Raw genomic sequence first — 17,188 nt, forward strand, 5'->3', positions numbered from 1 at the left:
ACTGCATCAGATGACAACTATTTTACAAGTGCCTTGGGAGTTTCACTACTCTCATTGGTAACTGTTATCTCTGTATTTGTCAGAACATACAGCTCAGCTGCCATTTCTTGCTCTCCCAATAACTTTCTGACACATTCTGGCCTAGTTAGCACCTGGAGGCTCAGCATCCATGCATAAGGTGGAAGACCCAATCTAATTCTGTCTGAGCTTTTCTTACCATCTACACTTTGTTTCTAAGCAGAGTTACACCCTTTCTTACCAAAATGTAATGGCTTTGCTCCAATACATGCAAGTAATTGGATTAGTGAAGCTCTGTATTATTTCAACACAATTTTCTGCAGGTGACATGCAAACACTCCCTTGTTTCTTTGCAGATAGAAATCATAACTCAGACTCCAACACTGAAAGGAGAGAAAATGTTAGATCTAGTTAAGATTTAGCTCCTGACATCAGTGGAGTTGGGCATCCCAGTAAAAGTTTCACCTACAAATTGCAAAGAAGATCAGAAATGCAAGATAACTCTCCACATGTGGCCTCCAGCTACCATCCACAACAAGAGATAGATAACTTTTCTTTTCTCAGTCTTACCTGGTTCAGCATGCTTATAAACAAGACAAACTTTCCCATTCCCATTGCATGGGTCTAATTCAAAGATAAGACTACGAGAATCAAAATGTGGCTTCTCTGGTTTGTCTCCATTACCTGAAACCAAGGAAAAAAAATTATGAAATATGTTTGGAAAACTGATTGTGACTCAGTTGCAAAGAGTCAATCTGTTTTATGCATTAATGAATCAGCTGACAAAGAACTTAATCAAACTATTACATTTGTACTTCTTGGAAATTATTAAGTTCCCTATGTTTAAAATAAAACAAATTAAAAAAAAAAAAAAAAGTAAGAAAAAATTTAATCTCTGTTAGGAAAACAAACCACAGACTCGAAATCAGATGGCTGAAAATAGATGAGCTGACTTCTAGCTCCTCCCTGGCATTAAGCAAGACAAGGTTTACAGATGTCACCCCTGAGGTCTGCCTAATCTTTTCCTAAAGTTCTCCAGTGTTAGAGAAGGCACAGCCTCTAGGCACTCAACCCAAATCCATCACTTATCACTTAGAAGTTTTCCTCATGGATCCTGAATCTTCTCTGCTACAATTGAAGCCCACTATTTCTGTTGTATATATGACTCCTTTTTTGTCTTGATTTATTTTTTCCTAAGGAGGGCGGGGAGAACAATTAATTCTTTTTCTCAAAAAAGGACAAAAAAGGACAGAAAAGGACAGAAAAGGACAAAACTTTCATGAAATTGAAGACATACATATTTCTCCATACATTTCAGTGTGACATCAGCATCCTTCTCAACAATCAGATCTGACTCTTACAGACTTGTGACCCTCAACCATCACTGAGCATTTCTACAACATGATTTTGGGACTGTGTAGCAGCAAGTTCCTGCAGAATGCAATTTCAAAACCTAAACCTGATGGGGAAGAAGTGGGACATAAAACCTGTACTCTTCAGAAGAATTTTCCATGAAAGTCAACTTCTGTGGGGATATTATTATTTTCTCAGTGTACCTTATAAATGCATCAATGAAGGTTTAAGCCACTAAATAGAAGCAGAATTTGGTGCATTTCATTACAATGGCTAGAATATCAGAAATGGAATGCCCAAAAATACTTTCAGCCACATTTAGAAGCTAGAAGGGCTTCTAGAGATGCAGAGACAAGACTGAAATCAAATAGTGTTCTTTTAAGAAGTTGGTGTGACACCTGGCTGTGTTCTTATCCTCTTGATTTTTCTAGCTACACTGAAAAATGAGTGGGCTTTCTTTTTCTTTTTCTTTTTCTTTTTCTTTTTCTTTTTCTTTTTCTTTTTCTTTTTCTTTTTCTTTTTCTTTTTCTTTTTCTTTTTCTTTTTCTTTTTCTTTTTCTTTTTCTTTTTCTTTTTTATTCTCTCCAAATAGCAGCATTCAGCATTTTTAGGCATCCTGGAACATCCAGGGTGACCTTATAGTTATATGTACATACCAGTTACTTTTCCAATTCCAGCTGTCTTTTCACTATCAAAACAAAACCTGTTATCTTTTGTTCATGTAACACCATACACACACAAAAACTTTGGAAGCTGAATCACTGGAGCAAGGCTCAGGTGAAAGTTTAATCAGGGAAAATGCAGAACAGGCTGTTAAAAGAGAATGCAAATAACACTAATCCCTATGACATTCACAGCATACAGATCTACCTGCCAAGGCTGTAGGGAACTAATAAAATACATAAGAGATCCAGCTCAGGAGACAGAGAGTCACAGAATCACAGAATGGTTTGGGTTGGAAATGGACCTTGAAGATCATCTAGTTCCAACTGCCCTGGCATGGACAGGGACACCCTTCTCTAGACCAGTTTGCTAAACCAAGTAATCCCCATCTATCTCGAGTGACCTTTTGTGTTGCTGTACTGTAGAATGGAAGGGACATTACAGAACATCTTGTTTCAATTCCTCTGACGTGGAGGATAGCTGAGGTGCTAAGAGAATTGGGTTTGTCCAGCCTGGGAAAGAGAAGGCTTCAGCGTGACCTAATTGTGGCCTTGCAGTACTTGGAAGGGAACCTACATGAAAGATAGAGGGACTTTTTACAAGGATATGTAGTGACAGGACATGGGGGAGTGGCTTCACATTGACAGAAGGCAGATTTACATTAGGTATTAAGAGAAAATTCTTTAATGTGAGTATGATGAGGTACTGGCACAGGCTGCCTGGAGATATTGTGGATGCCCAAATCCTGGAAGTGTTTAAGGCTATGCTGAATGGAGGTCTGAGCAACCTGGTCTGGTGGAAAGTGTTTTGGTCCACATATATGCTATATCCTAACATTAATAGAACAAAAAGGATAAGACAGAGCAGGCTGTTTTCTAGCCTGTTAACAGTGCCTTACCTTCCTCATCTGTGTCATCTTCCAGGTCAGCGAGAGTTGGAGCACTAGGCAGAGTGTACATAGAGGAACCCCCAAGCCGACACAGCTTTGAGACACTGTTAATCACCATGGAGCCCAGGGGCATTGGGGTATCTGCAACAAGACTGATCATTAATCACATCCAATGACAGGAAAGAATGGGAGGTGTTTATTTTCCTCCAGACATCAACCTCTGTGAGGTGAAGATATATGTTTATACCCAGCAGACTTGGATATTTAACTTAAGTAAGACTCTACAGAAGCAAAAATGAGGCTTACTCAAACACAGACTGCCACTTACATGCGATGCAACACATTTTCAGAGCTGTAAAGGCATGAGAACTACACTGCTGGCAAGGACTGTGTTGCAGTTGTTAGCTCAGTCCTGTGAAAAATTAAAAATCCTGGCTACATGATTTCAGCTACACCCTCTTCCTCAAAGCTGTTTCCTCTGCTGCTGCCCTTCCTATCAGAAACCACCCCACACACTCACAGCTTACTGGGCAGCTTGTCTGCTTCCACCTGTTCAGGGCACATCCTCTTGGTTCCCACTTCCACAGAGGATTTTATCAGTGCATCAACATGTGGGTGCTCCTGAAAGAATCCTACAGGACTTCTTCCTTGTCCCTGAATCTGAGGACTCAGACTGTTACCAGACATCAAGGCAACAAGGCACTGCTCAGACACGCACCAGTGTGATGGGTGTAAGAAGGCACTGCTGGATATTTGCTCAAACAAGACAGTTGTACCAGCAGCTGTGATCCCTGTACACTTGTGAGCCCTGAAAACAAAACTCCTCAGAGTGAACAAACTACCCGGTTTTTGCTGAATAAGGATGGAAAATGAAGCTTGCACTTTAGCTGGTAGAAAGCAGAATCAGGCTCCAACATGTACATACACATTTTAACGAGAAAGAAGCATTATCAAAGGGTGACTCTTCCTACTCTTTTATGATGGCATAATGAGCTACAGCTGTTTCTCTCTCCATGAACTACAGAGAGAGTTAAGGTATGAGGTTTAAATGACATACCAAAATCTGAGTGTCAACAGATGGCCAGTGTATTACAGAACAGTATTCATGTCCTGAATAATTCGTTTCTTCACAGTGTTCGGTGTATGTACCTCTTCTGTGGGAGGCCAGAACATGCTAGCAGTAGATTTTGCCCTGAGAGATATCTACTGATTGTGCAGAGAGTAAGTTTGAAATGAAGGAGGTTCTGTGAAGGAAGGACTGGAAGCAATGAATTGAGCTTGTCAGTGGAGGCGAACACAGGGACTCACCATCAGTTTTCACACTCCAGGTCATCTGGAAGCCATCAGTCATCAGATAGAAGTTCTTTAAATCCTCAGGTAATACACAGGAGTTTTTCTGCAAATTACAATTAAGGTGTAATGGGAAAATTACAGAGGCAGAACATGCCTCAAATGGTAAGAACAACTGAAAACTGGTATAGAAATATTTGTCACCATGTTTTTTGCTTAACCCCAAGGTGACTCAAATCAGTTCAAATATCTCATTCTAAAGCCTTGAGAGAAAACTGCATATTTCTTGGGACTCTGCTAGTCTTAACAAAGGCAGCTTGGGTAAATTTCACAATGAGCAGTTAGTCATCACAAAATTATTACAGCATTGTTCCCAAACTGAGACATTGTATTACCTTTCGAGATTAGCAGCCACTCCAAACTCACATAAATCAGAACAATCAGCTTTTTCATATGGCTTAAAAGAGCAGGGTTTTGCTTTAAATGAAATCAGACTAAACTTACCTGTTCCACTAAAGCATGTACAATATTAGCACAATGACTCTCTTCTTCCGAGGGATTTCAGCTCCAAGTAGGTGAAAGAAGCATAGACTGCACATACTCAAGCGTACTCAAGCTGCACATACTCAAGTAGATTTGATGTTTCACTTAACAAAAAGTATGTGTGCAAACACATGCAAAGCCAGACTCACAAACCTGCTGGTCTGGCTTCATCCCTCCAAACTTCATTGCATGGCTGGGGCTCCTAAGCCTGCTTCCTTCTGAGCCACAGTTAAAGAAGCAACCCCAGTGAGCTCGAGTTTCTAGAAACAAGAACACTTATCCTATACCTGTCTTGGTTGTGGAAGGAGTCTTTCTTAACTTAGACTATTCAGCTAGCCTGCAAATACAAGGAAGGGAGGATAAAGGCTTAATCCCCAGAACAAAATGAAGCCCAAAGAGCTATAGGCATTTGTAGACCCTGTTGCTGGGGACATCCTGGCTGCAGACCAGTGATCCTCTGCTCTTGCTGAACAGTTGTGTTCAGCTACACAAAATCAAACAGGCTGGAAGCCTGACAGCTTTAATAACACAAGCAACAAGCATGACTAAAGGAGTTACCTGTTTGTCTGTTTGTAACTGTTTTGGACAAAAAAACCAGATTGACTCCAGTGAGTTAAAGTTTAAAATAGTCACACTCAGGACTCCAAAAGAATCAGACCTCAAAACTCAGAGGAGTGTCCCATGATGAAGGTTCCACAATCTGTGCATGTTGACTTGTTCAAGGGCTGCACCACTCTCCTAGTGGAAAAGTTTCACCAAATAAAGACAGAATATTCTAGTAATCAGTAGCTAAGGAAAAGGAAGATGCACGTGCAATTCAAGTACCTCTGCTTCACTTGGGGCATGAATTTTTAACATCTTAAGAGAAGAGAAATATATCTATTTAGCAAGAGCAACCTGCCAGCTGTCCATCCAGCTGCAATACTGCCTCTAGTCATCAGCTGCTGGCTGAGCAAGGGAAGGTGCTGACCTCATTTTGTCCACATGTCCCTCCTCCCCTAGGACCAGAACAGCCTTTCTGCCTGTTAAAGCCTTATTCACAGACACTTTCTTTGGGTTGTTACAGTTTTTGTCCCCTAAACTGGGGAGTATACACTATGTAGGACCCTCTAATCTGCCCACAACCTTGTGCTTGTTAATTTACTTTTAAAGCACATCCAATAATGGTGACTGACTGCTTCTGATGAGTTCCAGACACTAATAGCTTTGCAGCTTGCAATAGGGCAGGTCACTTGCCTCATCAGGCAGCCTGCTCACTAGCTCAGAACTTTCCTAATCCAGATAGAGAAAATCTCCAGGGTCCACAGGTCTTAAAGCAGATAACCTGACACTGCAGAGGCTGTTTTGAGAAGAATGTACCATCCTACGACATGAGTCTGCTGATGGCTGAGGACCTGGTGATAAGTTTAAGGCGATTAGTAAACCACATGGACATATCTGAAGTTCTTCAAATGCCTTTAACAAACACACCTTCTTCTGTGGTTCTCCTCAGTCTTAAATATTTATAATTTCATGCTGTGCTTTCATCACTTCCAGTTTCAAGCTGTACCTGTAAGCACAGTGACTATGGCTAAAACTATGAAGAAAGAATGACAGACCTGCTACAAAGCTTCAGGAGGGTACAAAAGTTTACATAACACTTTGCATACATTTCAAATCACCAATTCGAACTAATTCATAGCAGCAGTAAAAACATGTACATGAATGGGTCTCCTGGCTTCAGTGGGTGTTCTTCTCTGAGCAGGAGAACTGAGATTACAAAATCTAACTTCCATTGTAGTATCCAGATAAATCTTGTTACAACTCAGGCACAGACCAATTTGGCAAATATAATTGACCAAAGCAAGAGAAAAATCACATCTGAATAGGTTTTCTGCTCTGAATCCTCCTTCTAAAAAAGATCAGGATGTTCATGTTTCTCCAGATGGCTGCTCTCTGAATTTATTTCAAGATTCTCTAAACCATGTCCCTCTGCATGAGTTTCCAAATGGTAGTGCAAAATATATGGGTAAAAATGCAGTACCAGAGCACGTCTGGGGTCTATAGGAAAAGACCTGTAAATAGAAAGCTTCATTAACACCCATTTCTCTCACCTGAAGGAAAGGATTGATTGATCTGTCATATTGTGCTTAGTCACATGACCATATGACATCTGAACAGCATCTTCTGACAGCAGTCAGAGAAACAAGCCACTATATATTAAAAATGGCTTATCAAACTCTGTATTCCTTTTGCTCTACTGGTAGTTCTCAGAGTGTTCTCCAGCCCCATAAAATACACTGTTCCTAAATAATGTCAGAATTGGCTTAACCACAGCCCTGGCAAGCAGCTGTTTTCATTCCAGTTATCTGGTTACACTCATCAGCTCATAGAACAAAATGTCTCAAGTGCTTAATATGGTGTGTGGGGTCTATTCCTTTTGTTTGCTCTCTGTAATATCTCCAAATAGTCTCCTAAGAATGCACAGTCCATTGAGTATAGAGAAAAACACTAGAATCTGATTTCTGCTGCCAGGACCTGATTAGAACTGGATCCAAAGCTAAGAGCCCTGATAACGCAATTCACTTGAAACACTGTTTCTGCTAAAGAAAGACAAAACAATCAAAGCATATAGCTCTTGAGAGATTTCTCTAAAAGCATCAATGAATTTTATCCAAATTCTGAGGAGAGAAAGAAGGCATTCATGTCACTTCTCAGGGCTTCCAAGTATCAGATCACATCAGCAGCCACTGTTCTTTCTTGCTAACGTCCTGCAGCTTCATGGCTGACTTGTCCTAGCTGCCAGTGAATGCTAATGTTAATTTATGTAACATATTGACATGTTCTTGTTGCACCTTTAATAAATCTAACCTGGGGGGCTCCCAGGAGATCAGCAGGATTTTCTGGGGCTGGAGTACACTTGATCCCCTGCTGCAGAGAACAGGATTTAAAAATTCTCTTGAGGATATTGTTGTGCAGACAGTTTTTCAATATGTTTTGAAGCTTAACAAGAGAGGTGATGCTATATAAGAAACACTATATATCTTCCAAAAGTCATCCAGCCTGTTCCCCATTGTGCAGGTTGAAGAAACATAGCTTTCCTCATGTGCTGGCCCTGCTGGATCCCCTTCCCCACTCCTCCCCACAGTCACAGCCACAAGGCAAGCTCAGGGTGGGAAGATCCTGTGCTCACAGGGATTAGGGGTGGCAGGCTTGGCTAATGTTAAGGGAGGAAAGAAGGATGCCAAGAAGGAACACTGAAGATGCGTACCCTGTGTGCATATTTGGAAACAAAAAGAGATGCAGCAGAAGCAAGGAGTGCTGGAAACACTGCGCAGTAGAGAGGGAACAACTCAGGAGGCTCCTGGATTGTATTTAATGGTTTGAATGAGGAACCAGGAAACTACAGGCTTGTCAGCCTGATCTTGCTGGGGAAGCTCATGGAGATATTCTCGAGTGCACATCACACGGTACACACAGGAGATCCAGGGCATCAGGCCCTGCCAGCATGGGTTTGTGAAAGGCACAACCACCCAACCCAGTCTCCTTCTGTAACACAGTGACCCTTTTAGTGGATGAGGGAAAGTCCAGGGATGTTACTTCCTGGACTTTAGAAAAGTCTTTGACACCATTTTGATAGAATTCTCTTGGAGACACCAGCTGCTTGTGGCTTGGACGCTCTGTTCTCTGAGTTAAAAACTGTGTGATGGCCTGGCCCAGAGAGTGCTGGTGAATGGAATTACATCCAGCTGGGGCTGGTCACAGTGGTGTTCCCCAGGGCTCTGTACTGGGGCCAGCCCTGTTATTTGTATTGATGATCTGAATGAGGGAATCAAGAGCTCCTTTAGTCATTTTGAGGACAACACCGAGCTGGGTGGGAGTGCTGATCTGCTGGAGGGCAGGAAGGCTCTGCAGAGGGATCTGCACAGGCTGGATCCATGGGCTGAGGCCAATGGTGTGAGGTTCAACAGGGCCAAGTGCCAGGTCCTGCCCTTGAGTCACAACAACCTCCTGCAGCTTCAGGCTGGGACAGAGTGGCTGGAAAGCTGCTGAGAGGGAAAGGACCTGGAGGTGCTGGTTTTCAGTGGCTGAACATGCGCTGGAGTGTGCCCAGGTGGCCAAGAAGGCCAATGGCACCAGGCTTGTGTCAGCAATGGTGTGGCCAGCAGGACCAGGGCAGTGCCCATCCCCCTGTGCTGGGGGCACTGGTGAGGCCACACCTGGAATCTTGTGTTCAGCTTTGTTTCCTCACAGCAAGAAGGATGCTGAGGTGCTGGACCATGTCCAGAGAAGGACATGGGGGTGGGGAAGCATCTGGAATACAGGTTTGGGAGGAGTGGCTGAGGTAGCTGGGGGTGTTCAGACTGGAGAAGAGGAGATTAAGGGAGACCTCCTCACTCTCTACCACCTGAAAGGTACTAAAAGTCCCTGAAAGCCAGGTGTGGGTCAGGCTTTTCTCCCAAGAAACAAGTGAGAAGGACAAGAGAAAATGGTCTCAGGTACCTCTGTGCCCCTCTAACAAAATGCAATTTTCTATTTTTTGAAAACCAAAACGATTATGTGAGTGACTCATTTTTCCTCTATTTGAGGCAAAAAGAAAATGTGATTCAGACATTGCATCAGAGTGCCTCCTAGCAGTATTTTAGTGTAACATCTGTTTCTAAAAACTGCATGTAGAGGGGAGTAGAGTCATTGCCAGCCAAATTTTAGGCGTAGGAAAGGGTTCATAGGATGATACACAATTATTAGCACTGGTTTTCTGGTGAACGTAACTGTTTCTATTCCCTCTTCTACAGCTTGTCTCTCTTGTTTGGAGAAAAGGTAACATCTTAGTAAATTTAAATATGAGAGAACACTGAAAAATTATCTGGTTTTATCAAAATATATTAAACTACTTACAATTTTTGGAGAAGTGATGCTTTACCCATATAAATACACTTGGCACTTATATACCTTAAATAATTTTTGTGAGTGTGCCAATTTCCAATAAATTCTTAAGGAGTGATTTCAAGCTTGATTTTCTGAACTGTCACACTTAGCAGCTCTTTCTGCCTTGGGGAAAACCTCTTCTGCTCTCCTACTTAATTACTGCACTAACTCCTATCACGAAGCTCAGCTTCCCCTGCAAAGCTTCATGGCAGCAAAGAGACATTCAACAAGCTTAAGATTTAAATTTTTTTTTTTAATTTCAACAAGGTAAGAATTTAAAACTCTGCAGTATCCAGTTACATAGTAGCACAAACATGGCACAACATAATTTAGAAAACATGGCTGATTGATATAATAAAAAGTCATATATCTAGCATGAATAAAATAATATGTTAATTGATAATTTTTAGAAGGCTGATTTTCTTTAAAGAGCTTCTGGACACTTGGATTTTTTTCTCAGTAAAAAAAATCTTTCCTTGCAAAACGGAAATAAGACTGGAAAAATTGATTCCATTAAACAATAATCTAAAGAATAAAGCTTTTAGTTGCTAAGTTTCAAGAGAGAGAGAACTTGTTGGGGGAAAAATAATGTAATTTTTGGAAAAGTTTCACCAGTTTTTCCTACACCACAGAAAATGTCCTGCAAATAGTTTCATAACCAAAGATGTGGAGGAAAGTTTAAAATATACTCTGACAAAATCTTGTTAAAAATCTCAGCCATGGAGAAATGATTACGTGCATAAGTATTGCCACCTAGTGGCCAAAAATCCGATAAGAACAAACGTATTCAAATTCAAGAAAGGTAAATTTCAGGAAAAATGAGGTACAGGTTAATCCTGGAACGGCTTTGTGAATTGTTGAGTGCATTGCACGTTTTGTCCTGCAACTCTGTAGACTGGATGAGATTTGTACTTTATCCCCAGAGCTCAAGGAAAAAAAAAGGAAAAAAATCCAGTTACCCTTCAATTTGAGAAGGGAGCCTTAATTTGTCAATGCAACTGGCACCAAACCCAAAGAAACAGACAGCCACGTCCTTCACTATTAGAAGCCTAACTCAACTGTACTCATTTAATTATCAATATTTACTTCCACAATTGACTTAGTCCATTGCTGGTTGTGGGGGAGGGTGGGAACTGAAATTTTGTTTATGTTTTTCTTGATTGAAATGCTTTAGCTACAGCACTTGTTTGGCTTTACAAGAATAGCTCAGTTTTGAAATAAATCCATTTTAGTTTAGAGCAGGAGCAGCACCTGAAAATGAGAAGAATGAGCACTGTGTCCAGGAGATGTAATCCTCTCAATTCAAGAGAAGAATGAGCAAATATCACTCTGTCCCCAGACCTGAGCTGGCTTACAGTCATGGTGCCTCAAACTTTCCAGCTCAGTTAACCCAACACCTGAACAACAGCTACAGGAAACCAGGAGTCAGTTTACACAAACCTGAAAAACAGGACATTTCTCCCTGACCACAATTGCTGACTTCTGGACAGGTTTCAGTAAGTAACACACAGGTTTACACCACATACATACACATATATTCTTGGTAAATGTCACTAATTGGAATAGGGCATTACCAAAACTAGTGTAAGACTTTTCCTCACTGTTTAGGAAAAAGAGTAAATGGCAAGGCGTCAAAGGGGAAGGTATTTTATGCAGTGGTAACTAGAGCAGTCTCTGGAAGCAGTTGCTTGAGGCCACAGCCAGGGTTAGAGCAGAGGGAAGATGATTCACTCAAGTCCATCCTCTGCCATGTCCCTTTCCAAAGGCCAGAGAGCTTCTACTGTCCCATCCCTACACAATCAATACCTACCAAGCAGTTATCCCACCATGGCCATGGGATTAATGAAGATACGTATATTCGAAAAGGTGAATGAAAGTGCCATCTCTGCCCATGAGAGTCACACAACAGTTTTCAGGAACACTTTGATCACACAGACTGATGCAGTAAGGTCAGATAATGCAGGGTGAAGGTAGCACATGTCTTTCATAAACTTCTAGAATAGGCAATAGGACGTGCCCTGGCCAAAAGATTGAGTTGGGTAGACAAAGAGCAGGTGAAAAAATGGATATGAGAAATTGAAGTGAATGGCTGACACTAAAAAGAGAAACAGATAAACTGGGTAGCTCAGTGTTATTTGCCAGTTTGGAGAACTTCACCTTTAATGGCCATGGATAATAAAGCACTGCTTCATTTTTTGAAAGGGAGTTGGAAAATGTTTTCAGACCTGAGTCAGAAAACTGTTTGCTCCCCACTGAGTCACCACTGTAGCTGCCTACTACAGTTATGTGGTTTGTTTTTAGAGCTGTCAGGCTGAATGTACCCACACTGATGATATTTCTCTAACATATCAGGTGCATGTCGCAGCCTAGAAGAGTGATACCTGATTAAGAAAAACCCAACACCTGTTTAGGCTGCACTTTACAACAAACTTGGTAACAAGCTGTCTCATAAACACAAGGTTGCCATTGCATTTGACATTCTCCATGGGCTGCTGCACATTCAAACTGACCTCACAGCAGTTTTATCAGGAAAACACTCACTTGCTCCCAAGAGACGATTGTGTGGCGTTCAGCTGGCTCCTTTTCCACAAAATTCACTTCAGCAACTCCTGGGGAAGTCTCTGAAAGGAAAATAGGAGCATGTTTGCAGCTGGCATGGGTGATGCCAACACTGTGAGACAGACAATTTTGTAAATTAATTTGAGTGACAGCCAGAGAAAATGCATTAATGATTGCAAGCATTGTGCTAGCGACTGAGCAGTCACTTTCTTTTGTCTGTAACTGTACTCTGCCTGTCTTGGCATGAGGATGTCTAGTGCTGCACAAAATGTTACCATCTGATTTTTTTGTACATATATATGCACATATCAGGATATATCTACATATACACTGATACAGTGGGTGGCATTCTTGCCCAAGGTAGGAGGGATTGGAACAAGATGATCTTTATTTCCCCTTCAACTCAAACCATTCTACAATCCTATGATTCAAGCACACATCATTTGTCTTCAAGGTGTGATCTTTTGCAGAGGTTTCATGGAAAATTGGAAAAAAAGTCAGCGACAGGTTTTGAGGCAAAGTGTTACAGGGAGATGATTCTTTATTTGTAAGCATTCCTTGTGGTTTCTATTGGGTAGGATATCCTCAGCTGGGGACAAGATGTAGTGCAGTGCTGCTGTGAACAGCTAACAACCCTATTCCACAAGGACAGGCACACTTCAGCTCTGGATTCAGTGGGTTTGAACAGACACAGAACCTGATCCTGCTGAAGGGATCTGCATGAGCAAACATCAGTTCTCTGGAACCTTAGCTGGACACATCAAAATTTGTTACGAGCCTTGAACTTGCATCAATCTATAAAAATCTTCTGAATATTTTATGGGAAGGAATGCTATATAAATGTAAGATACTAATCCAAATGGTGCTTTCAGTTGTGTGATGGCACAACAGACTCCCTTACACTTACTATTTTATAATGTTTTACTTCATCCACATCCAACTGAAATAATTCCCACTGAGATAATTCTCTTTGGATCAAGTCCAGAAAGACTACTAACTTTTTGTGGAAACTGCAAGCCCAGCAGACAGGCCTATGGAATAGAAGTGAAAACTATGCAGGGCTTTCAAGACTGGCTCTGCTGTGAAAGTACTGGCCCCTAAAGCAGTCACACACATTACAATTGCTTTCTGGTAAAACATACACAGTGCACCAGACAGGAAATGCAGGCACTAGAGAGCTTTGGTTTGTTATTTATCTTCAATGCCAGGCTTTTAATTCTATCAGTAGCATTGTCCTTGTCTGTTCTGTTGGTGGACGAGTGGCTCACAGTTTCAGGAAGCCTACACTTCAGTTGGAAATATTGATTAGTACATTGTTAGAGAATTGAAAAGATAAAATACAGCATCAGAAAAAAAAACCCTCCAAGTTAAAGACATAAAAGAAAAATTATTGTTGGTCACATAGTAAATTTGTCTGGCCAAGGGACACCCTCAACATTCAGAAGATTCTGATGTTTCACCAAGTTCCACTTCTGGTAGGTCCAAGGCAGGGCAATCTGTCTCTTGCTCAAATATAAGCTATCTGAACAAGAGAGTGGAATCAATTACCTGACTGTTCTTTTCCATCTAAGCTATGCAAACTTTATGACAAGTTGAGATTATAATAACACAGTAATTGTTATTTCTGTGATCAAAGAAAACAGCAGAGATGTTCAAGTCATCATGTACATCTTGGCTGGGATGGCAGAAGATTAAATATCGTATCAGTCAAAGAAGATGTCTAGGAACGAGAGAAGGCAACTTCTAAAAAGGTCTGAACCAAATCCAAGATTAAAAGAAAGAGAAATGCTACCTTAAGAACCCAAATATTACATTAAAAATATACTCTGGGTAAACTGAAGAGCTTGTTTAACAGATGTGCATAGGTATGGACAGGAGCTCAATTGAACATTTAGGGTTAACTTTGCCATGAGCTGCTTTTCTTTCCAGATGGAAGAAATGAAGAAGCCACTTTAATGGCAGCTAGCTAAATGATAAAAACTTAACTTCTTCAGACTCCACCCGATAAATTAATATGAATCAAGATCATAGTAAACTCTGCCCTATTTTCAGGACATTTCATCTGGAAGCTTCCAAAAACACTTGGCAGTATTAATCAGAAACAGTCAATGTAATGGTGTGACACAAAGCTGAAGCAGGAAATGGTAGGATTTTCAGTCTTTACAGTACTTCTAATACTGCCTACAAATTGGCTAAACTCTCAGCACAATTTTAAAATGTTTGAATAGTTACGTTCTTACCTAATAGAGAGTGCTAACAGTGTAGTATGGTTCTGTCCTGGGCAGTCCAGAAGACTTAACACCTTCCATTCTGACTTAATTATGAATAATAAATCTTTCTGGAATTTTCTATGACTCACAGAACTTCAGTAAAATGAATCATACTGGCAATGGGAAAGATCTCTCCCTTTTTTCCCCTCAAGGGGTAGCCTCCACAATGCTTGTGAGAAATATCCCGTCTTGTAGGGACTTCCACAGAGACTAAAGTTAAAAAAAAGCAAAATCCAAACCAACAAAACAATGCCTGATTGTACTTTACATTAGACAGAAAGTATCAAGTGACTTCCTGAGACTTTCCAAAAGATTTAAAGTAAGATAAGTTCTAGTACTCCTAAATACTGAGCAAGGTGTTCTGAATGAGATGTCCTTTGGTATTCGAAAGAAATAAGCACTGAGCAGACCGGTAATGTTTCCCAATTAGCTAAGCAATTCTAATTAATTTGGTGGCAGAATTTAAATGGCTCGGACTACTTCACTGGAAAAAAATCCCAGAAGAAGTGGAGAGACAGAGAAAGAAGTGGAGTAAAACATCACTGTGATGGACAATAAAAACTGTCAGAGACACAGAGGGGAAAACATGAAAATAAAAACCAGGAAACACCTTCCACATGAAAGGGATGTTCCAGGACTTTCAGAGCCATACCTGCATTTGCCATGTTGTGCTGGTGTAGACAACATGCCAACTCAAAACAGTTTATATGGCAACAGGACATTTGGACACAGTTCACATCTCACAGCTCTCACACACCTGAGGGTGGCGAAAATGTGGGCAGGGCTAGTAATTTTTTAAAAAAACCTACTTCAAAGAAGCCACAACAAATGAAACAAACAAACAGAAAAAAAAAAATTCACCCACTCCCCTCTCAAGAAGTCAAATAATAAGTTGGTATGACAACACTGATCAGAGATTGAGGGTGAAATACTGTCCTCACTGAAGCTCAAAGAAAGAATTTAACCCTGATCTTTTAATCTCATCTGTCTGAGCAGCTATCCAAACCCATGTGCACCTATAGATACACTGAGGTTACTGGGTGAAACTCACTGTCCTACAATGCAGCGCTGGGGTGAGATAATTACAGAGTTCACTTTTGACTCTAAAATCCACAGAAGAAATTCCAAGACTGAAACTTGTAATCTTGTTGTACACATGGTTTGGGATAGATGTATAGATTTCCAGCCTTACAAATAAGACAGTCCTGCGCTGCTGAGGTATGAAAGGTCTAATGCGGAAACTCTTTGCAGACACAAATACTTGCACAAATCCTTGTGATTCTGGTCATATGTCTGAGAATCTTTCATTTGGATGCCTTTCAGTCCTGCTGAACTTCAGAGGGAGCTGAGGGGATGCAAGAAGGCTCAAGATCTGAGCAAAACCTGGAAATGGCAAGCAGGGCATTTTCTGGAGCAAGTCTCACAGTGCAGGAATGAGCTGCAGGGCAACTATTTATGGGGATCTGATCCTGAGCAGACTCACAAATCGGCCTTCTACCAGAACACAGCACCATGCTGAACTCCCCCCCTCACCACACTGCCACAGAAGATCAAACTTAGGCACGATTTACACAGGAAGGTAGTGAGGAGACCTCATAGGAACATTGCAATAACTGGAGAGGGCCTACAGGAAAGCTGGAGAGGGATTCTTCGTTATGAACTGTAATGACAGGACAAGGAGTAATGGATTGAAAGAGGGGAAATTTGGTTGGGTAATAGGAAGAAAAATTTTACTTTGAGGGTGGTTGGTTGCCCAGAGAAGCAATCAGACAGAGATGTCCATCCCTGGCAGTGCTCAAGGCCAGGCTGGATAAGGCCTTGAGCAACCTCAGGCAGTGAAGCTGTCCCTGCCCGTGGGGTGACTGGGTGATCTTGCGGTCTCTTTCTACCTTTTGACATTCGATGATTCCATGATTTTCCATAAAACACCACCGTCTCCTTCTCTGATGTTTATGAAACTCGTAAAGTCGAGAGATTTGGGATCCTTGCCGCTGCCTCCAGAAACAAGGATGTTTCTGTGTGTATGCACAGTCTGCTCAGCTCCACGATTCACAGGAGGGGCTGTGACAACCGAGGGGCTCCCCCCACCCCCGGCCTGACCCCGCCCCATGGGGCTACAGCTCAACGCCACTCACCCAATATCCTTGTGACGCCCAGGGTGAGCTTGTCCAGGTAGGGCTTGATACCGCTGGGGAGTTTTTCCTCCATCCTCCACGGGACCCTCCTGTCCGCCCAGCCCGACAGAGAACAATGCCTTTTGTCCTTCCTAGTGCCCCGTAACCGCAGGGCACGCTGGGAATAATAGTTCTTCCGGGTGGTACTCCGGTCGGCCCATGGCGGCAGCCGGCTCTCAGAGGACCACGATTCCCGGCATGCCCCGTAATTCTCCGCATGCCTGTGGCGCAGACAGCCAATGGGCAGCGAGAGCCGGTTGGGGGGGGCGGTGGGGATATGCGGGGAGTGGCGCCTGTTTCAAGATGGCGGCGGCGGCCGCCGGTGTGGGTGGAGGTACTCGCTGGAGCCGGGGCTGTATCCTTGCCTGGGACTCGGTGTGAAGGGACAGCGGCGGGAGGGGCCGCCAGGGGCGTGCGGGGCGGCCTGTTGGGGGCTTTGGCGTGGAACCGATGCGGCGCTTTGGGTCGGGTGGGATTCTGTGGCCGTGGCAGGAGCTGTGTGGGAGCTCCGCTGGCGAGTG

At 42.2% G+C, this 17,188-nt stretch overlaps 2 protein-coding genes across 2 annotated transcripts in view; one reads left to right on the forward strand and one right to left on the reverse strand.

Moving 5' to 3' along the window:
• TPGS2 (tubulin polyglutamylase complex subunit 2) overlaps positions 1-16,776 on the reverse strand; it is a 23,454-nt gene extending 6,678 nt beyond the window's left edge. The window contains exons 1-5 of the mRNA XM_056514051.1: positions 16,629-16,776; positions 12,206-12,285; positions 4,232-4,319; positions 2,933-3,064; positions 589-702 (exon numbers count right to left, since the gene is read on the reverse strand). Of these exons, the coding sequence (XP_056370026.1) occupies positions 589-702; positions 2,933-3,064; positions 4,232-4,319; positions 12,206-12,285; positions 16,629-16,701 (487 nt within the window). The 5' untranslated portion in view covers positions 16,702-16,776. The remainder of the gene's footprint in view (positions 1-588; positions 703-2,932; positions 3,065-4,231; positions 4,320-12,205; positions 12,286-16,628) is intronic.
• Positions 16,777-16,935: 159 nt separating this feature from the next.
• Positions 16,936-17,188, forward strand: part of KIAA1328 (KIAA1328 ortholog) — a 170,957-nt gene continuing 170,704 nt past the window's right edge. Inside the window, exon 1 of the mRNA XM_056514001.1 lies at positions 16,936-17,022. Coding sequence (XP_056369976.1) covers positions 16,971-17,022 — 52 coding nt within the window. The 5' untranslated portion in view covers positions 16,936-16,970. The remainder of the gene's footprint in view (positions 17,023-17,188) is intronic.

Source organism: Oenanthe melanoleuca, chromosome Z (assembly GCF_029582105.1).
Source record: "Oenanthe melanoleuca isolate GR-GAL-2019-014 chromosome Z, OMel1.0, whole genome shotgun sequence".
Classification (NCBI taxonomy): Eukaryota; Metazoa; Chordata; class Aves; order Passeriformes; family Muscicapidae; genus Oenanthe; species Oenanthe melanoleuca.